The 20,246-nt window shown below is 50.4% G+C and overlaps 5 protein-coding genes across 5 annotated transcripts; 3 read left to right on the forward strand and 2 right to left on the reverse strand.

Annotated features, from left to right (window-relative positions):
• Nucleotides 1–536: 536 nt before the first annotated feature.
• BO88DRAFT_489853 (putative Na/H antiporter) lies at nt 537–3,387 on the forward strand. The gene is made up of 5 exons (XM_025712737.1): nt 537–1,134; nt 1,234–1,907; nt 1,957–2,039; nt 2,089–2,497; nt 2,550–3,387. The coding sequence occupies exons 1-5, from the start codon at nt 1,017–1,019 to the stop codon at nt 2,943–2,945; spliced, it is 1,680 nt and encodes a 559-aa protein (XP_025560087.1). The 5' UTR covers nt 537–1,016; the 3' UTR covers nt 2,946–3,387.
• A 1,256-nt stretch (nt 3,388–4,643) lies between these two features.
• Nucleotides 4,644–7,467, reverse strand: BO88DRAFT_346576 (mRNA-binding ubiquitin-specific protease UBP3; the record flags this gene model as incomplete). Its single annotated transcript, XM_025703341.1, has 5 exons — nt 4,644–5,702; nt 5,771–5,933; nt 6,015–6,121; nt 6,178–6,915; nt 6,970–7,467. The coding sequence occupies 5 exons, from the start codon at nt 7,465–7,467 to the stop codon at nt 4,644–4,646; spliced, it is 2,565 nt and encodes an 854-aa protein (XP_025560088.1).
• Nucleotides 7,468–8,181: 714 nt separating this feature from the next.
• Nucleotides 8,182–11,195, reverse strand: BO88DRAFT_406766 (RING-type E3 ubiquitin transferase MAG2). Its single transcript, XM_025707242.1, has 3 exons — nt 11,094–11,195; nt 10,786–11,038; nt 8,182–10,461 (listed from the first exon to the last, which is right to left on the reverse strand). The coding sequence occupies exons 2-3, from the start codon at nt 11,017–11,019 to the stop codon at nt 8,536–8,538; spliced, it is 2,160 nt and encodes a 719-aa protein (XP_025560089.1). The 5' UTR covers nt 11,020–11,038; nt 11,094–11,195; the 3' UTR covers nt 8,182–8,535.
• An 859-nt stretch (nt 11,196–12,054) lies between these two features.
• On the forward strand, nt 12,055–16,076 carry BO88DRAFT_427813 (uncharacterized protein; the record flags this gene model as incomplete). Its single annotated transcript, XM_025709038.1, has 10 exons — nt 12,055–12,092; nt 12,289–13,314; nt 13,369–13,700; nt 13,762–13,997; nt 14,807–14,828; nt 14,963–15,046; nt 15,136–15,287; nt 15,375–15,626; nt 15,733–15,844; nt 15,922–16,076. 10 exons carry the CDS (start codon nt 12,055–12,057, stop codon nt 16,074–16,076), a joined length of 2,409 nt encoding a protein of 802 aa, XP_025560090.1.
• A 1,806-nt stretch (nt 16,077–17,882) lies between these two features.
• BO88DRAFT_115091 (chitin synthase export chaperone) lies at nt 17,883–19,924 on the forward strand. Its single transcript, XM_025701299.1, has 7 exons — nt 17,883–18,409; nt 18,487–18,522; nt 18,638–18,734; nt 18,788–18,875; nt 18,932–19,025; nt 19,078–19,411; nt 19,477–19,924. Exons 1-7 carry the CDS (start codon nt 18,380–18,382, stop codon nt 19,692–19,694), a joined length of 897 nt encoding a protein of 298 aa, XP_025560091.1. The 5' UTR covers nt 17,883–18,379; the 3' UTR covers nt 19,695–19,924.
• The last annotated feature ends 322 nt before the right edge of the window (nt 19,925–20,246 follow it).

The following is a 20,246-nucleotide window of genomic DNA, read 5'->3' on the forward strand; positions in this document are numbered from 1 at the left end:
CCGCCGATCGTCTGGCGGTGAGTGGTGCTCGACGAGGAGTTTCGGAGAAGGCTGCAGCATTGGAAGCAGTCAGGGATATTCCGGACGAGGCTTTTGAGGAGGAGGATGACGACGACTTCTGAGCTACCAATCGTGAGGTATCCTCGTAGATGCTCCCGGAGACAGATCAATGATGGCAATGGGTATTGGTTGTCGACGTATTGAGTAGACTGTTGTGATGCGATCCGTGACTTCTATCATGTCGGTGTCAAGAAATGACGTGTTCTTCCCCCGGGCGGGAGAGAAATTTGACCTAGAAGTGCAGCATGAATTGATGCCTTACTTGGCACGATCCGGGCCAGCTGTAGATGATATGACCTGTATGACGGGCAGCTGAAAGAAAGAGTCGGTTGTAGAGTAGGACATGAATATTAATACCACGAGGGTGTGCCTTTCCCGAAAGCGGCACGGGCCATTAGCAAACCAAATGGAACTGATTGGGATCCCCGGAACTTTTTCTCCTCTCCCCGATTAGCTTTTCTTCCTCTTCCTTCCCACTCTCCCCACGTACCGCTGCATACTCGCATCGCTTCTGGCGTGAAGTCGCTCATATCGAGTCTGATCGTCGCTGGAGGTCATTCGTCGCGTCTGTGCTTGCCTGCGTCTGCTTGCCTCGTGTTTGGTCTCTCGTATCGCCCTTTTTTACTTCCTCCCACCCCCCCGAAGTTTATCGGGCTGGAAACTCGTGCTCTTGACGACGTTCGCCTTATTAAAGATCCAGCTGTTGGAGGAATTTCACATTCTTCCGATGCCAGGAGAGCTTGCCATCAAAGATATCCATACTATTATGATTGAATAACACGTGCTTGTGACTTTGTTTGAATATTTCTATTCTCCCCACATTTTACCTTCTTTTACCCCGCGCTCCAGCTGGATAGCGAGTTGTAAACCTTCAGAATTCTGGCATCCTTGCTTGGGATCAAGCCATCATCAGCAATAGACGTTGTGCACTGCACCTGGGGGAGCGCAACGGCAAGATGCCTACCCTATCGTTGATCAACTTCAACATCGTCTGTGCGACGCTAGGAGGATTCATATCCGTCTTCGGACTGGTGTCCTACCTATTCAAGGAGAGATTCTATCTTTCTGAAGCATGTCCGTTCTGCCATTCCAACCTTCCTTCCGCTACTCCCGATCTCTCCTCGGCTATGCGTGTCGTCGCTGATTAGACGGTGGATGACTGACGTCGTACAGTGATTTCATTGCTAGCTGGAGTGATCTTCTCCCCGCATGCAGCCAACTTCATAAGACCCCAAGAGTATGCGCTTGGTTCCGAGCAGAATCTAGAAGAGATCACCCTGTACTTCACCCGTCTCGTTCTTGGGGTCCAGCTAGTCCTTGCCGGGGTCCAGCTCCCCAAACGGTACTTGCAGATAGAATGGAAGAGCCTGTCGCTCCTTTTGGGTCCTGGGATGGCTGCCATGTGGATGTGTAGCAGCCTGGTCATTTGGGCGATGGTACCGAACTTTCCCTTTCTCCATGCCCTTGTCGTGGGTGCGTGCATCACTCCTACCGACCCCGTGCTTTCCAATTCCATCGTAAAGGGGAAATTTGCAGACAAGAATGTGCCTCGTCCCTTGCAGCGCATTATTGTGGCCGAGTCAGGTGCCAATGATGGTCTCGGCTATCCTTTTCTCTATTTTGGATTGTATCTTCTCAAGTACATTGGAATGGGCGGCGAGGGGTACAGTGGAGGCGCTGGGAAAGCTATAGGCCTGTGGTTCTATGAAACTTGGGTCTATACTGTGATCCTGAGTGTTGTCTATGGGATCGTAGTTGGGTGGCTTTCCCGTAAGCTGCTTCACTGGGCAGAGGAGAAGCATTACGTTGATCGGGAGAGCTTTCTTGTGTTCGCTATCGCTCTTTCTGTAGGTTGGATTCCTCTTTCGGCCATTCCACGTTGCTAACCGAATGCAGTTATTTATCATCGGTACATGTGGGTTGATAGGGACCGATGACCTTCTGGCCTGCTTTGTTGCCGGCAATGTGTTTACGCAAGAGTAAGGCATTCACACCTATTTGCTTTGGTTCAGTTGCTGACAATGGTAGTGATTGGTTTCGCCTGGAAACCATGGATGACTCCTTGCAGCCAACCATCGATATGTTGCTGAACTTGGCGGTCTTCATGTGGTTCGGTGCTGTCTGCCCGTGGTCATCGTTCCTGAACAACAGCGTGATTCCCATCTATCGCTTGATATTCTTGGGAATCCTAATTCTGCTAGTCCGACGCATGCCCATCATTTTCGCCATGCACAAGCTCATCCACCAAATCGAGCACTTCTATCAGGCAGCATTTGTTGGATTCTTTGGACCTATCGGAGTCGGAGCTGTCTTCTACCTGTCGGTCAGCCGGGAATTCCTGAACCAGATCACCGTCGATGGTCAAGTCCGCGAAGACGCAGCGAAGGTGTCCGAGGCCGTGAACGTCGTAGTATGGTTCCTGGTCATTTGCAGCATCGTAAGTCCACACACCACCATTTTTATATATAATTTTCTTACCCCCTCCGCAGATCGTCCATGGCCTCTGCATTCCCCTAGCAAAAGCCGGCTACCATCTCCCCCGGACAATCTCCCAGGCCCTCAGCACCAGCACCATAGCTGAACCTGACCCCGTACCGATCGCCAATGTGCAGCATACGCACAGCACCGCGACTCGCGGCGCAGGCCCCACGAACAACCGGAACCGGAAGCGCGGTCATGCAGGACGGGAACCGCCCGACCCGGCCGTCTTCCAGATCGGTCGGTCTGTTATTCGGACCACCTCTTCGCAGGAGCAAGTCCAGGTCGGAGCAGCGACTGCGGATGAACCTGCTCGACCTGTTAACCTGATTGTTCGGGAGAATGAGCAGGATAGTCCACAGGAGAGCAGTAACAGTTCGACCCCTGCGGTCGAACAACACGTTTAGTCTGCCTGGGGGTATATCTAGGCAAGATTCGGAGATGAATCCCTGCCAATATGAGCTGGAGCCGGGGCTGGGGCTGCATGGGGATCTTTTGCGATTGGACTCTATTCACAAGATGATGCTCGTGTTGTACATACGGTGATGATGCAGCATTCAGCTGCACATATAGATGATGAACGTTAGAGTTGTGGTAAGAGTGTGTGGCTGAGCATATGGGAATGGTTGAGTGGATGGTTGAGTGTATAGAGATGGATGGACGGTGTATAGAGATGAATGGGGTGGTGTATAGATGGGATGATGATGTGTGTGGGAGAGAAGTGATACTGTATAAAGGTGACGTTCTACCTACTAGTCAGCATCTAGTGACAGTGATTCATTAGACCTTAGTTCACTACATAGACTACTAGTTAGCTGAATACTATACATACTGTCGTGATGGTGTGGGTGGTGACTACTACTACTACTACTAGTTGAAGTAATGGAAGCCCATAATTTTTTAGATATAGTAATATTGCCTAAACATGATGCTTTTTTATCAAGTCGTGCCTGAAATAGATCAACAAATAAATAAATATTCATCCCACCCTAAACCATGCCTTGATTTTGATGACCACCCTATTTTGCAATCCGCCGTATCTCGTCATTAATATGATAGTGAGAGTATAGGAAAAATATGTGTGATTTGTGTTGAAACGAAGGTTTGTGTGTGATGGTGCAAAAAAGAAACATGAAGAAAAGGGGGAAAAAAAGACATAGAATAACCAGCCATGATAGGCGGATCTGCTGCACCACAACTGGCCCAAAATCATCTGGGAGTCAAAGAAAATCAACAGTAGTTCCCATCATTTGACCTGAACTCAACTCCATCATAAGGCGTTGTTGTATCATGCTCATCACCATCCTCCGGACTCCTCATCTCCAACTTCGTTCAAAATAAAGCATGCACGCCAGCCGCCGACCAAAAATTCCACAGCCCTTCTTTTTTCTGGATAGACATGTCTATTGGGGGAGAAAAGGAAAATCATGCAGTCGTTATAAACCCGTCCACGCCACATCAAGAAAAAACCCATCTGCATCAGCGAGGCAAACCAAGGGGCTATGCGAGGAAACTAGGGGTATATATCAGAGCGACATCTCACCAGATACAGCACCGCGAACACACAAGATCATAAGCGAGATAGATGGATAAGCTACAGGGAAAATGTCATCAGGAACACGGAAGGGAACAGGGAAGATAATGACAAGTAAAAGCAAAGCATACAGCAATGGTCTGGGAAATGCCCACCATTGGTGTAGATTCAAACGCGAGCAAATAAGACGGGGTCCTTGCGCGACGGAAGTTGTCTGGATAGTCGGGAAGAAGGGCCCAACAACTCCCCGAAGATCCGTTCCACTTCCGCAGCAGAGACCCTTGATGGTCGGTGAAAACACGGACCTCTAATGAACCGCCGGGTCGATGTCATGTTGTATGCGCAGTCGACAGACAAAAATTGAGTTAGTGTATATGGTTGATACGTGTTTGGGTAGGCGCCAGAACACAGTAGGCGTACCACCAGGCAGCATTGGAATGCTGTGACCTCTCCCTAAATAAGGAGAGGACGGGAGGATGTAAAGAAGCAAATTGCGCTTGTTGGTTTTCTCTCTCGTCTTGATAGTTCACCGGTCGCTCCTGGAGATTGACTCTCTCCAGAAGATGCCAAATCAATCGATGCGTTGGTAGAATAGCAGGTAAGCCACCTTGTTGTCTCGGGATCCATACCGTCCAAGAGGAGTGCGGACCCCGGAAGACGGTGCTGAAGCTGCACCTGAGGTTGATTTCTTGCTTGAATGGCCGCTGGTGCCGTTGACCTGGCTCCAGCCCCTCTCGTTATCGGACTGCTCCAAGTCGTCCTGGTCAATATGATCAAAGATGTTGGCATTCGGTCCGTCACGCTTGTGTTGCTCGAGCGCCGCCGCAAGAACCTTGGGGTCTTCCTCGCCCCCGGCCTGCGCAACATCCTCACTTCGAACCCGACGAATAAGAGTGTCGTCCAAACGGATCCATTCACGTCCGTCTTGACGACGGACATCGACGGTGTAGTGGCCGCCACTAGCGTTCTTGCCGTGATGGTAGATGACGCCGACGAGGCGATACTTAGGCAGGCCACCCTGCGCCATCATGATATTGCGCTTGTTGGGCGGGAAGACCTCGCGAGGAATCTCCAGGTCGAGCGGGTATCCAACCTTTTTCCAGATCTTCTGGGTGCCTCTGGTCACACTGTCGTATTGGAACCGTTTCAGGTGGAGGATAAGAACTGGCGGCATAGTTTCAATGAAGATCTGTTTGGTCGCTGTAACATTGGGACCGCGGGAAGAATTGAAGTCCCCTTGAATGCTTTCCGGCTTGGTGAGTCCTTTGAGAGCATCAACAATATTGTTGATCTCAGGAGCTCCAATGTCAAGCTGAAGTGGCTGGTAGGGCTCGAGGGTCACAGAAGTCTTGTTACCAGGCACCCTGAACTCTGACCGGATCTTTCCACCGAAGATCTTCGTAATTGGCGATTCCAAAGCAATATGGCCAGATGAGCGCGTAACAGCAGCCTTCTGCTTGTGACCGACCTCCAACCAGCCATCGCCGGACTCTTCATTTGCAACCTCTGCCTCGGGGTTTGCAGAGGCCGAGGTAGTTGCGGGGGCATCTTTTGCGGCACGATTGCACTCTTCGTGCATTTCTTCCAAAAGGAAGCCCAAGAACTCTTGGGCATCTTGCTGATGGCCTCTCTGTATTCATGAAAAATTTACGTATTAGCTGGCATGGACCCATGAATTAGGGAATGAAACAGACTTACCCGCATGTCCCTAAAGCGTGGCAATTGCCTGATGACCTCGTAAACAAATTCCGGAACAAAGGCTTCGCCGTAATCCTCGAGCTCGTTTGGTTTCAGCCTGAGCTTCAGCTGTTCCTCAGTGTGTGCAGCATCAATGATGCGGAACTCTCTCATGAACATGATCCTTTGAGGGGTTAGCAAGACTAACAAATAACGACAAGAAGAACGCCGAGGAACTGAGGATGGAGAAAATCAGGTTACTCACAATGCGTCGATCATCGGAAAGTCGCTGTTGAAACTGTGGGACGCCCTCCGTCCAATATGATCCAGGAATTGGTAGAACGGCACGCAGGAAACCAAGATTTGGAGCACCTGGAGGAAAGTAATTAGCTAGTAGCACTTCGTGCTGGCAGCTTGGGTAAACATACGGAGTTCATGTAGCACATGTTGCCGGTATTCACGAGTCCTCTGGGTTGGAGAAAGGCAACTTTATCGCTATACTGTGACACGTCGTCTCCTAGTGTCGTCAAGACGTCGGCCAGAGACTCGCTCTTGGGCTTGATAACGCCATTTGACACAGCAGGGGACGTGTTGGGAGCACTCGCTCCTTTAGCGAGTGCTTTTGACCGGACCAAATCCGCCCACGACTTTGGCGCTGCAGGGGCAGGCGAGGCCTGCTTAACAGCTTCCTCCGTCTTAGTCTGGGACAACTCCTGAGTGTCCTCATTTGTCTTCTCCTGAGCTGTGCCACTGACCGACTTGGGGGTTTCCGACGAGCGACTCGACTCATCCTTGGTAGCCTGACGAGGAGTACTAGGCGCCGGGACGACTGGGACCACGGGGACTACCGGGATCGTCGGTTTAGCTCCCTTGGACTGCGACTGAGGACGCAGAGGGAGGTTCTGTGCAACTGAAGATGGAGTTGTGGGTTGTGTAGAATTCGCAACTGATGGCGCGGCGGACAAGGTTGGTGTTTGGGGTTCCGATGGCGACTGTTCCGGCTCCAGTCTTTGAACTTCGGTTTGTCTCTCAGGCTTGTCAGCCCGGTGATGCTCCTTGGTTGGAAGCTCGACGGACACGGATGACGTAGGGAGAAGACGGCTTTTCCTACGTCTGCCCGGAATCCGAGCAGGGAAAGGATGGTCGGGAACGGAAAGCCAAGGTAGCTGGTGATTCATGTCAGGCGAAGTACTGAGTGCGTGCCAGTCTATACCACTTACCGGTGGACGGAAAGGCTCCCTGGGCTCAGGAGAAACCTTTGCAGGAGCAGGAGCGGGGGACGAAGACACAGCGGAACTTGGCGCCGGGTGCACAGGCACAGTGGCGGGAGACTGTGCCTGAGTCGTAATAGGCAAAGGAGGAAGTCCGACAGGCGGAGACATGGTGCTTTGTAAAGGAGTGGAGGTCCTCGGCTGCATGGGAAGAGACACGGGAGGAATATGGGCCGGCGCCATTATAGGCTGAGAGGGCGGATAGGCAGACACATACATCGGTCCGTAAGGGTGTTGGTATGGGCGTGGAGGGAGCTGCATGGCAGGATAAGGTGGGTACCATTGAGGGTATTGCTGGGGCGAGTATGCGGCCGGGGGAGGGTGGCCGTTCATATGGGGATGGTACCCCATGTAGGCAGGAGGGGATCGCATGTTGGGAGGAGCTGCAGTGTAAGGAACATCTTGCTGTCGACGAGGAGTAGGCATGGGTGGCTGCCCATGGGGCATTGCGGGCATATGATGGTTCATCATGTCCAGGCAGTCGTAGAGTCGCCTTGACTATTCAGCCACGCGTTGCCTCAATGGGAGCCATACGAGGTCAAGAAGCGAAAGGAAGCAGACTGGGGGGCGAGCACCCGTCTAAGCAGCCATCCTAACGCCCCGGGCGGGACACTGGAAGCTAAGATAAGGTAATTGTAGACCGAAGCTTGGCGCCTATTTGTGCTCGAAGGATCAGCGTGGTGTACGACGCAAGTTGGACGTTGCGCAAAAGATCGGGGAAGGGTTGGTTGGGCGAGACGTGGTACGAACCTGGTGCAGAACGCGGGGTCAAGTTATAAGGATATGTAGATGAAAGGTGAGGCCGGAGAGATAATAAAGCAGGCCAGTAAGATAAGAAAGGGAGGTGGTGAAGAAAGAGGTAAAGGGCCGGACAGCACAATCGGGGGGAAGTGGGTGGATTGCTGGAGCTGAGATGGATGATGTTTTTTTGGCGGACGGCACGTGCCTGAGGCTCCGCTGCGGCAGGATCGCCGGCCCTGGAGATTCACCAACAAACCCAACAGAGCCTCACCAGATGTTACGTTCTTTTTTGAATCAGGTATACTTACCCTTTGAATAATAATAACAGGTAAGCTTGTAGTAGTCTACTATGAGTTGGATCATGATCAAACTTCTCATCTTCTCCATGCCTCTCTCCGATCAGTAATCTCCTGAGACTGTATTGTCCTGATTAGGAAAGAGAGCTAGGTTACTAGCACCTTCCATCTGGAAAGACGCGCCGTGACTCCGGAAGAGCCCAACAGAAAAGGTTCATCTATCTAGCTGTTTATCATTTTTATCTATTTGTTGTAATTGGTACACATATGTGGCCATCAAAATTCATAAAAACACGTTCGACTCCTGACCCATGCTCTTCCCAGAATGTATCTGCAAACAACCCCCCACATATGATTATAACATAATATTCGTGATATAGTTGACAAAAATCCACAGAGTACCGTATAGAAAAGATTGTAAACGATGAAGTAGATCACCAGGAGCTGGTGGACGAAGACGCAAGGGTAGTCGCACCTTCTATGCCCCTCTTTGGATATTGGTCGACATAAGTGTAATTTTCTTGTTCTTTTTCTTTTTCCCGCCAGAGGAAGAGGCCGCAGCATTCGCCTCAGCAGCCGATTGAGCCATAAGCTCCCTTTCTTGCTGGGCCCACAGCTCCTCTTCCCAGCCCTGCAGCCAACCATCGGCAGGGGCTTGTGAGCTCGATGGAGCCGAAAGTGTCGGAGCGGCCACGGTTCCCCACACCGTACGAGATCCGGGGGGGCTCGAGGAAGGAGGAGGCGAGGCAGAGGAAGAACCTATATCAAAGCCAGAAGGCTCACCAGCAGAGCCCGATAACGGCTGGAAATCGCGGTCGGAGAAGGGAGGTTCATCGATGGGGCCAATGCTAGGCCTCTTCCGGCGCGCCGCTGCCCAGCGCTTTTCGTCCTCTTCTTTCTCCGCTCGAATGCGATCCTTCTCTTCTCGCACCTCTTTCTCCTTGTTGCGCTTCCGCCTCTTTTCAGTTTCGGACTTGAAAGTCTCTAGCACTTCCGGTACAACTACATCTCTCCAGTCACACTCAAGGAAATTCACCTCACAACCTTGCGGTAAGTGGCTGAGATACTTGACACGTTTGCGTAGCTCGTCGTCCACAATATGACCGCTTGAAATACGCTCAACCCTTGGAAGAATGGTGGCCGGAAACGAAGAGTAATCACCAAATGCAGCTTTCAGGATGCGGATGTCCAAGGGCGAAAGGTAGAATTGTGGTAGAGCTTGGTAGAAGAAGAACGCATGGTCAGAGGTAGTAAGACCTCGCTTTGAGGGCATGTTATTTCGGCCGTGTCCAGGATCCTTCTTTTTCTTTTTCGAAGTAGAAGTTGTATTCAAGTCAACCTGGCCCAAAGCTTCAGATGTACGATCCACATCATTGGACGTCTCCGGAGTGGAGGCCGAACCAGGCCCAGTATCTGACGCGGGAATGGATTCCGCAGACGAACTTTGGCCTGACTTGATAGCATGCTGCGATGCATACATGGCAGCAACCTCCTCTGGTGGTGAGTGTGCAGCGACGGGTTCTCTTGGCTCCTGGCTTGGGACGGGCTGTCGCACAATCTCAGGCGGATTCCCTATACCTTCTACCTTGGATTTGGCATCTGCAATCGCTGCAACCGCCTTCCGTGTCCAAGTAGTATCGTCCCCAAATAGAAGCTCATCCTCAAGCTCCTGCCTGCGGAGCTCATCAATTTCAATGTCGTACTGTTCTTTCATATAGTCTTCACCTCCTTTCATTATGCGCGCGTAGTCAGCCACCTCCGCAGCATGATACCACGGGACATCCTCATCTGGCGCAATCCCCTCAGCTCCATCCCGTGGCAGTGCTAAAGTGCTTCCAGGCTCTCTTTTCACTAGCCTTAGTACGACATCACCCCCCTCAAAAGGGAGGTCCCCTTCTTGGCCACGAAACCATCGCACAGGCCGAGTTTCCGAAATGTACACAGAGTCCCAACAGATGGGGCACTTTTTCCAACGTGGCTTCTTCTCAGGAACCGGTTTTTCTTCGTCACTCGAATGCATGTAGCGAATCAAACAAGGAAGGCAGAATATATGACCACAACGAGCCATCCGTGGCGCTACCGGCGTGGACAAACAGATGGGGCAACTAGCTGACTGCGTCTGCTCTGAAACCAAGACCTGCATAACTGAGTCCCAGTCTAGATGGACATCAGCATTGGCCGCTTGTGCATGGTAGTTGCGATTCGGCGTCACGATAAAACGATAGTTGGCATGAACGTAGCGAAATTTGTCCATGGCATGATAGCCGGAACCTGGACCCCAAGACGTATAGCGGCGAGTATTACGGGGTGGAGGATGGTACTGAGGACGAGGGGGAAGGGAGAAGTTCATCAGATGAGTGATGGACGTCTGTCCCTTGCGACTGGTCGTGGATCTCATGATGGCCTGCGGAGAGGGATGAGTCAGTGGATAAGGCTAGCAAAAGACATAACTAAAGTCATAGTGAGTGACTGCAGCCACAATTTTTGCACTCTTGCTACAACTCCCAAATTATCTTGCATGCGCAGGCCCCTCTTGAAGCATCTTATGTAAGCCCTTCGCGTATACGATGTCCAGGGAATCCCAAGGAAAGTTCCCAGAGTTCTTCGCATAAGGATCCACAAACAGCATCAGGTAGGGGTGATACAAGGGAGGGAATTATGGCAGTATGATGTGGCTGGAGTGAGGGTGGTGTAGCTGTAGCCGCTCCCTGGACTTCGAGATACGTACCGATTCGCTATAATCCTCATCATCCAGCAATCGAGGACGCCGCTGTCGTTTATGTTGACTCCTAAGAGCCTGATTGTGCCTAGGAGAGCCTGAGTTCCTAGCCTGAGATGTCAAGCCAGCTCCAAAGCTGCCAGAACCTCCCGGGCGCCGCTGAGACCGCGGAGAGCCGCTATCGAATGACGATGGAGTAAATGTCGCAGAGGCTGGCTGACTCGGAATGTTCACCGCTTTCATAGATGTGGTAGGAATCTGACTAGGATTGCCCGACATTATTCAATCTGCCTTCTAAGGTAAAGGCGTGAAAGTACCTTCGTATGGCGGGGGCAAAAAAGCAGTTATGAAGGAAAATGCGGAGATATGACTAGACTTGCGGTACAGTCTCCGACTGAGGCAGGCGGAGGATTGTGATTGAGCCAGGTAAAGTCGAACAATAAAAGTTAAATATAAGGGCTACAGAAGCCCCGAGGGCAGCACCAGGAGAGGAGAAGCACCAGAACCCTGAAGCTTCCCCTATCGTGAAAAGCAGTAGAGGCAGAGCGGAAGAGGAGAGGCAGATTGAGGGAGGGGCGAGTATGTCATGCCTTGGCGGCCGACCGGAGCCTCAGGCACGTGCTGTACGGCAGACGATTAAGGCACGGGTTTCATTAGCAGAAAAAGTATACCCACTACTGCTCTTCCGCCAATGCACACGCATCCCTCATATACCAAAACATATTGATGTTTGTACAAACATTGCTGAATTCATCTCAAAGAATGCATGTGGCTTTCTGTGGGGCTATATGCATGACAGTTCAAAGACGTGGAATGCTTTCGTGATATGCTAAATATCGGATGGCTGCTGTTCCTGTCTGTTTTTGTTGGTAAAATATGGGTTGAAGCCAGCGAGCCATGACCCTTCTGTATGACCTGATAGTACTAGTAGTTATTGATCGAATAAATTAATCCGTTCGTCTTATGATAGTCCGTGCTTAATGTTGGACCCTTTGCCCCTTTCATTATTGTGGGATTGTACAAGCCTTCCGCGGGTAGTATTATTGTTGGTTGCAGTAATAAGCTCCAGGGACGATGATCCTGCCGCAGCGGGCAACGCACCCACTCCCTTTTAGTGCATCCCCAACCTGAATGTTGTTGTTGTTCTTGCGACCGCCTAAAGATTCTCCCTCATCTCCCTAACCCTTTTCCTCGCGTCAATTGCGCCCATTCTTCCCTTCACTTATACTCAATCAATTATAGAACCCTTGGCCTGAGGCCTCTTATGGTCAGCACACAATGACCGTCACTCGATCCCAAACGGGGAAAACCCCAAAGTAAGTCACTTAATTGCGCAAGGGAGTGAGAGTTCCATGGGAGAGAACGAGAAGGCACGATGAACCAGGGACCGAGTGAGGAACCCCAGTCGTGAATTACCTTATCATCGGTCTACGCCAATTGCGCTTCGCATGCAAACCTTTCACTCTGCTTGTTGTAATTGATTTTGGCTGACCGGTCGATCAATTCCTCTAGGAAAATGGAGCGACCCGGCTTCATCGAGACACCTGGCCGCCGAGTAACCCGCAGCGCCAGCGCCAGACTGTCAGAGGAACCTTCCGACTCAACAGCTGAAGGATCGAAGTCGACAACCCGGAGACGCACTTCTGTCAAGATCAAGGCTGAACCTGTGGAGGAAGAGTCAAAGCCATTCGCGACCAATGGTCATGCCGAGAACTCTGGTGTCAAGAAGGCTCGGATTGTGGATGGTTGGGAAGAAGGGAAGGACCCCAAAGTCGACTACAGCGGCCACTTTGAATTTGGAGGCTCGTTCGGTGTAGCGTCCATGATGATCGGATTCCCGCTACTGATGTACTACATGTGGATTGGTGCCACCTACTACGATGGCAAGTTTCCTCGCCCGGCCGATGGACAGAGTATGGCGGACTTCTTTGCGCATCTGGGCCACCTGGTATACGAAGGTGCTTTCCCGTCTCTCAAGGCATGGACTATTTATTGGGTATTCTTCATCTTCGAGGGAATCTGCTACCTGTGTCTCCCCGGCATCACTGTGATGGGTCGTCCTCTGCCGCACTTGGGAGGTAAGCAGCTGCCCTACTACTGCTCTGCTGTTTGGTCCTTCTACACCACCATTGTGCTGGCCTCCCTGCTTCATGTTACTGGTATCTTCAAGCTGTACACTATCATTGACGAGTTTGGCCCTCTTATGAGCGTCGCTATCCTTTCTGGGTTCCTTGTTGCTTTCGTGGCCTACTTCTCGGCATTGGCACGCGGGGCGCAACATCGCATGACCGGTCACCATGTCTACGACTTCTTCATGGGTGCCGAGCTTAACCCCAGAATGTTTGGGATCTTGGACTTTAAGATGTTCTTTGAAGTTCGCCTTCCCTGGTACATTCTGCTCTTCGTTACCTTGGGTGCCGCGGCCAGACAGTATGAAGTCTATGGCTACGTCTCTGGAGAAGTTGGCTTCCTTCTCATGGCGCACTTCTTGTACGCGAACGCCTGCTCTAAGGGTGAAGAGTGCATTGTGTCTACTTGGTAGGTACTTCTTCGAAATTTGCGACAGTGTGTCACAGTCTGATTAGTTTGCAGGGATATGTACTACGAAAAATGGGGTTTCATGCTGATCTTCTGGAACCTCGCTGGTGTTCCTCTGAGCTACTGTCACTGCACAATCTACCTGGCCAACCACGACCCGGCCACGTACCACTGGAACCGCTACTTCCTCACATTCCTCTACATTGCCTACCTCTTTGTGTACTGGGTGTGGGATACGACCAACAGCCAGAAGAACCGTTACCGCCAACAAGAGCGTGGAACGATGGTGTTCCGCAGCACCTTCCCTCAGCTGCCTTGGCAGACGCTGAAGAACCCCAAGACCATTACGGCTGAGGATGGTTCGAAGATCCTCGTCGACGGCTGGTGTAAGTGCTGCTCATATCTTACCTTTCCTGTCATACATTGCGCTAAACTCGTATATTGCAGATGGCAAGGCACGCAAGATCCACTACACCTGTGACCTGTACTTTGCCCTTAACTGGGGTCTCATCACTGGGTTCAGCAGCCCCTTTCCTTGGTTCTATCCTCTGTTCTTCGCCTGCATGATCACCCACCGTGCGATGCGCGATATCGAGCGTTGCCGGAACAAGTACGGCGAGGCCTGGAGGGAGTACGAGAGACAGGTGCCTTACCTGTTTATCCCGGTAAGTGAACTGCCGAGTGTTGATAACGCAGACAGACAGCTGATGTTCATGGCTAGTATGTTTTCTAAGCGTCTCGACGCGCCAGCCCACTCCTCGCAGCGCAACCTGGGGATTTCACATCTCCTGGTCTAAGGTGCAGGTAGGGCCTTACCATTTAAAAGCTTCATTGCTTTTGACTGATCTTACCATATCTTGTTGTAATCTCTTTTATATGCTCGATCCATGCGCTCGAGTCCTGGCTCGACTACGCTGCAGTACATGCATTATGTCTTGATTTTAGTTCTGCATGAGGACAAGTCCTCGAACATCGCATTTCACCCTACCCTGTTAGATTATGAACATTCTATGTACATTATTAGATTGTGCTTCTTGTTTTCTTCTCGATTCGTCGCCGTTCAATTTTCTTTCATTCTTCATGTATTCCCGAACCTAGTTGCGCTCAATAGGTAGCAAGCATCTCACTGTATCCTAATCTATACCAGGCAGATACCAATTATATGGTCAAACTGCAGCTCCAACAAAGTACAATTCATCACCTTACCACAAGTTACTCATATATAATGGTTTGACTTTCCACGATGTCATCCCAATGCCTTTCTCAACTTCAAATCACATGACTACCCCTCCATCTTCGGGAATCTTATCGCAACAACAACTGAGCCCCGCCATAACGCTCTATTCAGAATAGAACACATCAATTGATGATTTATTGCTTGTCCTGAGCTCCTTCAAATATCGAATAGTTCTATACTACGCCTTGTCTACGACAATTGCCATCTTAATCCACTATGTTGATCCAGGAATCTTTCCATGATGTGCCGACCAAGGCGGACGGCAATGGAACTATGCGTATGTTACCCATTAGTAGATTGGAATTGAGATTTTTTTTTTCCCCGGTTGTCCACCAGTAGCTGCGGCTACATTTGAGGGAGTCTACTGATCTTTCATCAAATTGAACATTGCTGACTTGGTTCCCCATTCAGGCATTTATGTGTTCCACCCTACTATTCCCGGGTATCCTAAGGCGCGGTTCCCTGGTGTAGTTGTCTTTAGTGAAATCTATCAAGGTAGGTCGCAAGCTCGATCTCTCAAGTCAATGCCAGGAGGATTCTCTATGGCAAGATGATATGATTATTGATCACACCTATGCATATAGTAACTGGCCCCGTCGCGCGATTTGCTCGCCAAATCGCCGGACAGGGATATATCTGTGCGGCGCCCTCGAGTTATCATGAATTCACGGGTCCTGAGCCGTTGAAGTATGATGCCGAGGATACGGATAAGGGCAACCAGTGGAAGATTAGCAAGGTGTGTAAATTCTCTCGTCGATTTTATTTATTTACAGTATGGGTTGTGAAACATGGACAAGGCCGTGCTGAGGGATTTTTATTATAGAAAATCGCAGCTTACGATGAGGACGCCTCATTGTGCGTCGACTATCTTCTGTCACTTCCCACGTGCAATGGCCGTGTAGGTGCGACGGGTATGTGCCTTGGTGGACATCTGGCGTATCGCTGCGCGTTGGACAGCCGCGTGAAAGCGGCGGTGTGCTACTTTGCCACGGACATCCATAGTAAGACGTTGGGGCTGGGGAAGAATGATGATAGTTTGGCCCGGGCGGGGGATATCAAGGGCGAGATGCTCATGGTGAGATAAAAACCCCCCTGCCCTTTAATCATTTCAAGACCGCTTTGCGTGCGCGAGGGAATAAAAAGAAGTGCTAACGAGAAGGATTGTTCGTGTGTTGTCGCAGATTTTTGGAAAGAATGATACCCATGTTCCGCCCGAGGGAAGGGATATGATCCGCAAGACCCTTCATGACAAGGGAGTCTTGTTTAGCTTTTACGAAGTGGCTTGGGCTCAACGTAGGTTCTCCATTTTAACCTGTTTAGGAAGGGGAGGAATAGAAGGGTGTGGTTGCTGACAAGGGTTCAATAACTAGACGCCTTTGTTCGCGATGAGCTCAGCAAGGGACGGTATGACCCTGCTATTACCAAGGTGTGCTTTGAGATGTTGCTGGAGTTGTTCGGGCGGACGCTGAAGCTGGATCTGGGAGAGCATGATGGGAAGGAGTTGAAGATTGAAGACGTGTGCTAGAGTAGAGGATGGGATGTGCGGAGTCTATTGCAGTGGGTGGATGATGGTATCAATAGGCAACGACGATATATCGGGAAACTAAATCGGTGTGACGACTTCATCATCTGCCCACCAAGTTTTGGCATCGACGGCATTCTCCGTCCTGCAGACTTTTTCATCTACTAGTTTACGAAGGGCAAATTTTGCTCTCTGAACCTCCCCTTAGACGATTCCTTTGTAGTAAGATCAATTGGATATACCACAGGTAAGGTATGGATGCAAGGGTGCCGAGCAGACAGATACAAGACACAGATCCTGGCTGATGACCCTTCCGAGGGCGCGCCAGCGGGGGCGCACCACAGTGGCTGTGAGTTGAGTCCCAATAGGATGAGTGAGATTGGATAAGATCTAAGTTAGTCTATTAAAGCGGGACATGGATGTTACTACAGACTCCCAGAGAACACGTAATTATGCAAGCATCAGATTGTTTTCCGGGAAGCATAAGGAGTAAGAATGAACACAGGATAGATGTTGTTGAACCATGTCTGACCGACAGGTGTGTATGGATGTGTGTGTGGCTGGGGAGGTCCTGCAGGCGTCATTCGGCGAAGGAACCGCGCGGGTAAGACACATCATAGTAGTAGGATGGAAGAACTAAGAAGATCGCAGCGGCATTTCACATCCGGATTTTCAATGCAAGATCCATCAAGCTCCAAGGAAAATGTTGCCTGTCAACTGCTATTCTTAGCCCCAGTACGTAAGTAGTATGTAGCGAGTTCTTTATTTTCTTTATTTTTATTTTTGCCATGATTCATGACTGGGACTACTAAGACGCGGGTTGAGAGCGGAACCAGAATAGAAAAGAAAAATGGGGAAAAATTTTTCAGGAAAGCCCGAGCCATGGATGGCGAAAAGGGAGAACATGATCCATGGTACTGGATTGTAGGTTCTGGATATGTTTTCCACAGGGGGTCAAAACTCTGATGAAGTTCAAGTCCAGGGGTTGTGTGTTTATTAGTTAGTTAGTATAGACTGTGTGAGCAGAGACACAGTCTTTACCAGCCGCATGAAGTAATTCCCGCTTTTCCAGCCTATCTGGTTCCTGGATCTGCTGCGCTTCAGCTGCAGGGTTTCCAGTTATGACGGACAATGCCTTATTTAGGGGCCATTCGTTGGCTGTGGATGGCGTCGCGCAACGGGCCTTTCTTTCCTTCTGGGTCTTAGTAGTCTTAGACTGAATTGGTGGGATGGTCTCGCACTGCCTATCATCGTCACCCGAAAGATCTCCCAATTCAACGCTAAACCCGCGCCAGTCTGGAACTAATTCCATCCCATCTTGTCCCTCGACGCTCTGTTTTCCAGCACAGCAAAGCTAGACTCGACATTGATTAGTCTACTTCTTGTGTACTGAATTAGTACTATCCCTCCCCATCATTTCCCCTCCCCTTCTTCTTCTTCCTTCTTTTCTCTCTCTTTCGCTTTCTTCCGACGCTTTTCGCCCGGACAGCGTGGCTCAGCATCATCATCATCTTCTTCTTCTTCCCCTCCTCGCTCCGTTGTCTCTCTATCTTCTCTCTCTCTCTACTATTCTCATCTCATCTTTGATCGATCGTTCATCTTTTCACATAGTCTCATCTAGACTTGTGTATGACTTCGTTACTTGACGACGCTGCTTGTTCCCGTCCCCACACATAACTACCACTACTACAATACTACACATACCCACCCGGCCCTACAGATCGTCCACCTGCGCCGGTGTTTGAGATTATCGCTTTCACGATTCTTTGGCTCACGCCTCGGTCTCCCTCGACTTGCTGATATTATTTACCCTTCCTTTCCCTTCCGGCTCCTCTTTCGTCTTTTCAATCTTCCGATCAATCCGCTCCATCCTTTTCCCGCTTCCTTTCAACTGTCCGACTGCACGTCGAATTGTGAACCCGGCCTCTCAGGCCCTCCCCTCCCCCTGGTCTCTCTTCCTTCTCTTCTTTTTCCCTTTTCGTGGGCAGCCTGTCTCTCACTCTCTGTCCCTGTCGGCCCCATTCTTTCTCCCGTCGTTTCAAGCCAAACTTCCCACCCTGTTAAAAATTAATCCTTATTGCTCCTTATCGCCCTCCTGTGTAATCATAATTGGTGCCCTCTTCTTGTTCCCACATTCCAGATCTGCAGCGGAGCCATCGTGACCGACGTGGGTCTGCCGAACTCGATCGAATTATTCACCGTCATCACCACCACCACCACCACCACCACCACCACCACCACCGTCTGACCACACCTGCTCTCCGTGACCTTGGTTGCATGGTGTCGCGCTTCGTGTCTCTTTAACCATGGGTTCGACACAGTTTGGCAATTTCAACGTGGGTTTGCGATTGATCTATCGTCTGCATCTGTCGGAATATCGAAGTAGCTGACCGTGAATGATCTGCATGTGCAGGACTTTTGTCGAGATTCCACACTGCCCGTCTGCAATGTACGTTTTCCCTTCCCCAATTTACTTTATCGCCAGTTACCTTTTTCTGTTCCTGTCATCGGCTGTCAATCCTCAATTGATACATTCCATGTGGCTGACCATGTGCTTCCGATAGCTCTTTGTCTCCAACAACCAACCCCCTAATGAAGCGTACGGAGGATGCCCGCTTCACGGTATCGAACTCAGCGATAACCGCTACCTCAGCAATCTGGGTATGACATACCAGACATGCTTATGGTGGAATTCATAGCGCTAATCTCCACAGGCTCGATTCTTCTCGCATTCATTTCCATTCTAGTATCGCTGTTCCTGCTTTTCAGGTCGGATCGCAAACGGGCAGCAGTCGGAAGGAGGTACGCGACAAATGATGGGATAAGGAATATGGAGGGAAAAGTGCTGATTGGGATAGGGAAATGCAAATATTTCTGCTGGCATTTATCGTCGTTGAAATCTGCGAGATCTTCTCTGTGGGCGGCTTCCCTCTGGATGCAGCAGTGCGCAAGGTTAGTGGTGCGACTCCTCACACGGATTGCTGTGTCTAATCAGCATGCATAGGGCTTCTCCGCTGCACATGTCGCTGCAATCACCGCAACGTGCTGGATTCTGTTTCTGAATGCCGTGGTGGGCTATCAATTCCTCGACGACGGTACCCCGGCCTCAATCGGTCTAATCCTCGCCTCCGCCCTGGTTCTCTTCATTGGTACGGGCTACATCGCCCTGGACACGGCTTTCGATTGGACTGGTGAATTCGCGACAACCGAGGCAAACAATTATCGCAACATTGCCCTCTATGTGCTGTACCAACTCTTTCCTCTCATCTGCCTCGTGGCGTTTTATGTGTTAGAGGCTGTCCTAGTTGTTCGGATCTTGGGCGAAGTTCGGCCAATGCGTATGTTTACCACCAATTTCCGGATGATCTTCCTGTCTTGCATCTGACCCCTAACTTGTCGATAGTCTACTTAACTGCTGCCGCCCTGTTATTCGCTATCGGACAAATCTTCGAATACGTGATCAGCGTTCACCTCTGCCACGCCTCTGGCAGCAAGATCAACGGCGCATTGTTCGAGACATTATTCACTCTTTTGGCAGTTGGTACGGTATGGAGCTTCTGGAGCAGCATTACCGAAGACGATTGGCCTATGCCGATAACAACCGGAGGTGCATACCATTAGCGCACTCAGTGCGGAAAGCTCCTCGTCCCCATTAATACTCCCCTCATTCCCTCCTCATGTCCGACTTGTTTATATTACTTCTCTACGATCCTTGCACATCGGTGCTTCGATACCCGCCCTTTGCTCTTCGCATACTCGACGCGTCCACGGAGTTTACGACGGGCTATGTTCTCGCCATCTTTTGTGATACCTTTTTACGTTTTATGATGTTTTTGATGCGACGTGGTGTGGTTTTATGCTTCGACTATGACTTGTTTCTATCTACTGTGGGCTGTGATCTACTTGCCCTGTTGACGAGTGTGTGATCGCAGCCGGTACCTACCTACCTATCTTTGGTCTTAATTCTTGCTTCCAGCTAGATACCTATTTGCATTGTAATTAGTACGATGACGTTACTTTCCTTATCAACATCTGCAGCAGACCGTGGGTTCGCGCTCGATATATCACCAGTACTATAATATGGTTTCGGGTGCAGAGACCGGCGATAATGATACTATCTATACCCCAAGAATTGCTACCGTACTTTCACAATTACCTACATGGCCGCATGAA

The sequence above is a fragment of the Aspergillus vadensis genome, assembly GCF_003184925.1.
Source record: "Aspergillus vadensis CBS 113365 unplaced genomic scaffold BO88scaffold_21, whole genome shotgun sequence".
In the NCBI taxonomy this organism is placed as follows: Eukaryota; Fungi; Ascomycota; class Eurotiomycetes; order Eurotiales; family Aspergillaceae; genus Aspergillus; species Aspergillus vadensis.